Source organism: Myotis yumanensis, unplaced genomic scaffold (genome assembly GCF_028538775.1).
Source record: "Myotis yumanensis isolate MYYU_CA2020_CCGP unplaced genomic scaffold, mMyoYum1.0.hap1 SCAF_2, whole genome shotgun sequence".
In the NCBI taxonomy this organism is placed as follows: Eukaryota; Metazoa; Chordata; class Mammalia; order Chiroptera; family Vespertilionidae; genus Myotis; species Myotis yumanensis.
In genome coordinates, this window is record NW_027223753.1 from 95,840,237 (window position 1) to 95,846,693 (window position 6,457).

General features: G+C 53.0%; 1 protein-coding gene across 1 annotated transcript; it reads right to left on the reverse strand.

Annotated features, from left to right (window-relative positions):
• Window positions 1–301: 301 nt before the first annotated feature.
• FOXQ1 (forkhead box Q1) lies at window positions 302–3,045 on the reverse strand. The gene has a single exon (XM_070405828.1). The coding sequence runs from the start codon at window positions 2,324–2,326 to the stop codon at window positions 1,142–1,144; it is 1,185 nt and encodes a 394-aa protein (XP_070261929.1). The 5' UTR covers window positions 2,327–3,045; the 3' UTR covers window positions 302–1,141.
• Window positions 3,046–6,457: the final 3,412 nt, after the last annotated feature.

A 6,457-nucleotide genomic window follows, 5' to 3' on the forward strand; every position in this document is an offset into this window, starting at 1 on the left:
TTGATAATGTCTGCCAGACGATTCTTGGGGCCCACACCTTATAATTTGTTCCATAACTCTTAGGAGAATTCTTACAGAGCTCATTGGTCTTAACTTTTAATAAATCTGTTAGAAATCCCATCCTGGAGATTTGTACAGCAATCTGTCAGGTAAGAAAACCTGCAGACTGCCGCTCCTTTTATTGAATCATTCAGGAAAATATTTTGACCCCCACAGGAAGTTTCTTCAGACTCAAACCTAAACCCACTTGGAAAGAGAGGGGATAAAAACTCTCCACCTCCAGCCCATCACCACAAAGTGCTAAAGTCAGTTGTGAGTTTTATTTAAAAATAAGCACTATGCCTGGTTTTCATAAACTTTATACACGAATATGTACACAGATACAAATAAAATAACAAAAATAAAAATCACACTTGCTTTCACGTGGCAGTGGTCCTGGCACTCTACATACATAACATCAACTTTTGCTTTAAAGAAATTGTTTGGCCCAGGGAGACCACAGTGAGCGATCACCAAACCATTAATAAAGCTGTAGCTTGTTGCCTGCAACTTTCTTAATCCAGATTTTAAAAATATATAAATAATTTAATTATAAAACCCAACAATATATATGTTTTTAATCTTTTTGGCACAGTGAAGCATTGGTCAATAGCAGAGAAATGACTGAAGATTCAGACACCTCTCTCACATTCAGTCACATACGTACACATGGAACAGGGGCCCAATAAACCCCAAGCAGTAGTCATATCATTTATCTTACGGAATGGTTCCCTGATGTGCTTTTTTCTTTTTCTTTGTTAGGAACAAATCAATGGAAGGTGCAACGAAAATGGTAGGAATGAGGGAGTGCCTGGGCAGTAAGAAGAGAGGAAAAGTTGGCGAAAGAAGGGAGACACAGGCTTAGTAAAGAAACTCAAACAACTATGAAATATTGCTTTGGTCCTCTGTAAAGTTATAAAAGAGGAAGGAAATATTCTGGACTAAGTTAAAACAGTTCTGTCAAAAACCCTTTAGCGGTAAGGCACGTGATGGAGAATTTTCTTTTAAAGCTCCTTTTCTCTGGACAGAAAGTGCAAAGCCCTGAACGTGCCATACCGGCGTCTCCTAGGGTGCCCACCCCGGCGGGGCTCAGCCAGGCAGCTCAGGACAGGAGCGTCTCCACTTGGTAGGGCAGGTGCGCGCCCTGGCCTCGGGAGGAGGCCGCCTGCAGGGCCGCGGGCAGCCGCAGGGGGCAGTACAAGTGAGCGTCACCCTCGCCACCGCCAGCCGCAGGGCCTTGGAAGTGCTTGGCGGGGGCGGAGGAGGAGAAGGGCGCGAGCAGGAGGTGCGGCGCGGGCGGCTGCGCCTCGGATCCGCGCGCGCCCAGCAGCGCAGGCTCAGCCGCTCTGTACGCGCAGAGCGGAAGTAGGGCCCCGCCGGGCGCGCGGGGGAGGAGCGCGGGATACGCGGAGAGCGGCGGGCAGGGCGCAGCGCCCCACTGCAGGCGCACCCCGGGTGCCGTGTCCCCGTCGCGCCGGCTGCGGAAGGGCTTGCTGAGGATGCTGTCTATAGCGAAGGAGCTGGAAAATTTGCCCGTAGGGCTGGCGCGCCCCTCCTGCCGGGCGGAGGAGCGCGCGCAGGGCGAGCCCAGGGCGGCGGGCGCGGGCGCAGGAGCGGGCAGCGGGGTGGTGGTCTCCTCCGGCCGCAGCCCGGGTGCGGGGACCGGTGCCCGATGGCTGAGGCGCTTGCGGCGGCGACGGAAGACACCATCGGCGAAGGTGTACTCGCTGTTGGGGTTGAGCATCCAGTAGTTATCCTTGCCCCAAGGCCGCGAGGGGTCGCGCAGCACCTTGACGAAGCAGTCGTTGAGCGAAAGGTTGTGGCGCACCGAGTTGCGCCAGCCGGTGTAGCTGCCGCGGAAGAAGGGGAACTTGCCCATGAGGTACTCGTTGATCTCAGCCAGGGTCAGGCGCCCGCCCGCCGAGTCGCGGATGGCCATGGCTATGAGCGCGATATACGAGTACGGGGGCTTGGGCCGCCGCGTGTACGGCTTGCTTCGCCCGCCCTCACCGACCCCTGCGCTCTCGGCCCCGGGCCCTGCGGCGCCCTCCTCTGCGACCCCCGCCGCAACCGGGCCCTCCTCCTCGGCGGCAGGAGCACCTCTCGCATTCCGCTTACCGCCGCTTACCGCTGCTGGGCTGTTGGCGGCACAGTCCCCGTCAGACCCCAGGGAGTCGTCGCCGGCTGCGGACAGCGGAGAGGGCGCGTCGCTACCTCCTGTGCCCTCTAGGTCACTACCCGGCTTGATCTCGTGGGCCGCACGGGGGCTGAGCACCTCCGACTCCATGCCCACGCACCCTGTCCTGGCTCGGCGCCGTGCTCTTTTCCTTTGCGCGGTCTTGGGAAGCTGGTGCGGGGGGGCGGGGTGGCGACCTCAAGTCCAGGAGTCCTCGCCTTTCTCTCCCAGAGAGCTCTCCCTCCTCGTGTGAGAGACAGTCACTTTTCCGTAGAAGAGTCCAGTTCCACCGGAATGTTTCGTCGGAGGGGTTGTGCTTATTGGGTGAACTAAGAGGGGCGAAGAGGGAGGAGTTGGGTAGGCGCTGTCTTCAGTTCGAGGGTAAGAGACTTCAGGGTGAATGTGTGCAAGGGTGCGGCTTTAACTTCTGCTGCCCAGCCATAAGGGCCTTGGGATTTCCTGCTGGAGGGAAGAAGCGTAGGCATCTGCTCTCTGACCCGGAGGGTTTCTTCACTGGACGTCGCAGGTCCCAGGCAGGCGTCCACGGGGCACGGAAATGCGTGCCACCCTTGGGGAAGGTCTGGTGTCTTCAGCCCTGAGCGCCCACGGAGACGAGTCCCTGAGGCTGTGGCTCCCGCAGCCGCCTTTCCGCCCTCGGAATCCAGAGAAGCATCTCCACGCTGGCCCGCAGCCCCTACATCTGGCCTCCACCTTCCGCTGGGCCCAATATAACCCTGCGGAGGCGGGGCCTGGGCACGGACGACAGGGGGTGGGGGAATGGGGTGGCTTAGGTGGCTGTGGCTCCCGGGCGGGCCGCACCAGGTTGAGGCTACGAGGCGGCGCAGAGTAAAAGTCGCTGCGCGCAGGTTGTTGTTTTGGGTCTGGCCAGACCCGCCCTCTGCTTCCAGCCAATGGGACCGTGCGCGGGGCTGGGAGTGTGCGAGTGTCTGTGACTGTGCGGGTGTCCGTGTGTGCCGGCCCCGCGGCCACTGCTAGGTTCAGGTGGGAGCGCCCCGCCGCCCGGAGGGGTCTCTGTGCCCCGGAGCTCAAGGAAGCGATTTGGGCGAGAGGTCACAGGGGTCGGGACGGGGAGGGACCTAGAAGGGCTGGGCCGAGTCAGCAGGGACTTGGCTCAGGCTTGTGGCCTTCCTAAAGGTGTACGTGGTATATGTTTGCTTCTCTTGTAGTGAAAACAGTGCTTCTTTCTAAAGTAAACGCCTCATGCCCCTGAGGAGGTGCTGAACTTAGAGACCTCACTGGGCGCGCTTTGCAGTGACCTCTAACGGGAGCGACACGCTGTGTCCCGTCCTGTGATTTCATTTTGAGGACCATTTTTGTCTTTTTTCCTTTTTTAATGAATAAAATATTGGACTTGAAATTGTATAAGCCTTTTCGGATGAACTTTTGTTTGCTAAATGGTCTCCGACTTTCACTTTTCTTCGCCTTTACCTGTTTCCGCACCTGGCTGGTGGCCCTTGGGGAAAAGCAACTGTGTCTAGAATGTCCAGGCTCTGCCTGCGCGCATGCCCCTCTAGATTCCGGCCTCTGTATTCCTGGGTTCCTACAGACAACAGGAACGATTGGGAGGGCCTGTTCCCAGGTCGGGGACCCAAGGTATGACGCGCTGATGGCCATTTCTTTCCAATCCTTCTCCTTGGAGACTTTTGCTGTGGTTTCAGTGGCACGGTATAGGAGAATTGGGAAAGGGGGTACTTTCTTGGCCCCAGGAAGTTTGGCACCTGACACTTTGAGGTGTCAATACTACAGGGAGGGGCTCACTGACCCCCAGAAGGGTACATTTCTAACCCGCTGCCCTTCCACACTGAGGTTTCCTCCTTTTTCCTGTCTTTGTTGCAAATAGAGAAAGAACTGCGAGTACGTGGGAGCTCACCTTTGATGTTTGTTTTATTACCTTCCACCATTTGTGTGATGTACACAATCCTCTCTTATCTACATTAAGGCAGTTTTAAAGGCATTCAGCATGGGGTGGGCAAAATGAGAGGCCCATCGAAGGCTCTGTTATTTTTGTGTTTGGGAGAAATGACACGTTTTGGATATTAAACTCACATTGTGTGTTCGAATGGGGAGCTGGTGAGAGATGGCTCCTTTCCAGGGGACGTGCTACCCTAAAGAGGATCTGCTCCTCTCTGGCGCTGGGAGTTCATTGTCCCTTGGACCTGGAGAGGGGAGTAAACTGGGACAAGAAAACAGCGAGGTAAACAGGCATGGGTTTGGCTAGGGATAATCGGCGTGCATGATGAATGTCATCCTCCTTTGAACTCTGGAGGTGGACAGGACACAAGGACAGAACAAAGGCCCATTTTATGGAGGAGATAACCCCACAGTTGATGTATGGACCCAAGTTGGCTAATCTAAGGAGGCCTCTGAGAGACTACAGGACCAAGGTTTTCTGCCCATCACGAGTTCCATTTTGGAGACCACACAGGTGAGCTGTCCTGCAGGCATGAAGTCATCCAGCTAGCATCACATCCCTGCCCCCACCTCCCTCTGTGTTTACAGCAACCTTCCTCCCAGACTTGCCAGCCACATGGCTTCCTTCACCCTGGGCAGCACCCTCCTATCTCCATCCCCACTTCCCTCCCAGATCCTCCACTCAGTTGCTCCAGGGTCCTCAGCTATTCTGGGAAGTTCCATGAGCTCTGGCCTGTTGATAGGGAGGAGAGAAAATTATGCATAACACTAGGCCACACTGCCACTCACATGACTACATGGCCTTGGGGCTGCTGCTTGTTGGCCTTTCATCACCCATGAGAAGAAGCCAATTGAATGGACTCAACGTTTTCTTTCAGCTCCCGCACACTCCATTGTTTGGCACTAGTCTTTTCTTGGGTTGAATGTACAGCAAGTGCATTTCACCCTCTGGTCACTTCTCTGGGCCATCTGGTGTGAACTCCCAGACTACAGCAGCCCAGGATGCAGGTCTGGGGAGAGAGTAGATGGGGTTGTTACTCTCGCTGGTGGGCAACCTGGGGTTCACCGTTATATCCCTCAGCCTCTCCCCTCCTGCAGACAAAATGAGTAATGGTCACTGAGAAGGAAGGTGTACTCCGCCCATCACACCTCACTTTCGCTTTTCTTACTCAGAGACCTCCCCGTCCCAATAGCAGCAACCTCTCCTTACCCTATTCCACATCTCAGGAAGGGAAAGGACCTACCAATCACTCCTGTGGGATAGACCTTCACCTTGTCTCAGGGCTGAGCCACCGGTGGGCTGCTCTCTGTTGGTTTGGAGCCTATAAACGTCTGGGAGTAAGGGAGTGGGATAAGGTGGGAGAATTCTCATCAGGAAAACTTTTTCTATTTTCAGAGTGATTTAGGGAGTGGATTTTTGGAAAGAAAGGCCCATGTTGGAATGGCTGGCAGGGGACTCTAGAAAGGATTGAAAGATCCTCAAGAACTAGAATGAAAGCTCCAGGAGGACACAAATTTTGTCTGTTTTCTCCACTGCTGTACCCCAGTCCTTGCTTCGAGAATGACCATCACATTGTGCCACACACTGGAAATATGCTACATTTATCTTCAGTTAAGATCAGAAATAAAAATGCTCTTTCTTTTTGTGGTTGATTTTGTTGTTATTATCTTTAATTGTTGTTTTACATCTGGGAAGCCATTCACCTTTTCCAGATATAAGAAAAATAGGAATGGATGGGAAGTACATCCATTCACCCCACTCTATCCAGAACATCCTCCAAGCTAGGAACAGTTTGAGAGCTCAGTCACTATTGTTAGTTCATAAATTCTCTAGAAATGCTGGGAGATCTCTGTCCCCTAATTCTCAATCCTTTGGATTAGAACTATTGATGAATTAATAATAAATGCCTATAGGTGGAGCCTGACCCGATTCCTTGTAGGTACAAAAGACCCATTAGCTCATTTTGCCTATTGGCCCTTAATTTCCATGGAAATAAATGAATAAACTATGGCAAAGAATTAGTTCACATTTCTGTGATTTCCTGGCCTCTCTGAAGTGGTTTTCAGCAAAGGAAGATAATGCATCCATCTCCAGACACCAAGAGCTAACTTAATTAACTGTGGGGACTATTATAAATTTAGAACTTTCCATAATTTGATGATGCTTCACCACTCAGTTCCTAAACGTTGATGTGGGAAGGAAACCATTTAATTCCTAACATATCTGAGATCACTTGTTAGACTGCAAGCTGAGCCCCAGTGGAAATATGGGTAACTTGCTCCATGCATTAGACGAACAGGCTTCTAGAA

Coding starts and splice junctions, on each gene's coding strand:
- FOXQ1 (XM_070405828.1), bottom strand. CDS start 2,326: ATGGAGTCGGAGGTGCTCAGCCCCCGTGCGGCCCACGAGATCAAGCCG.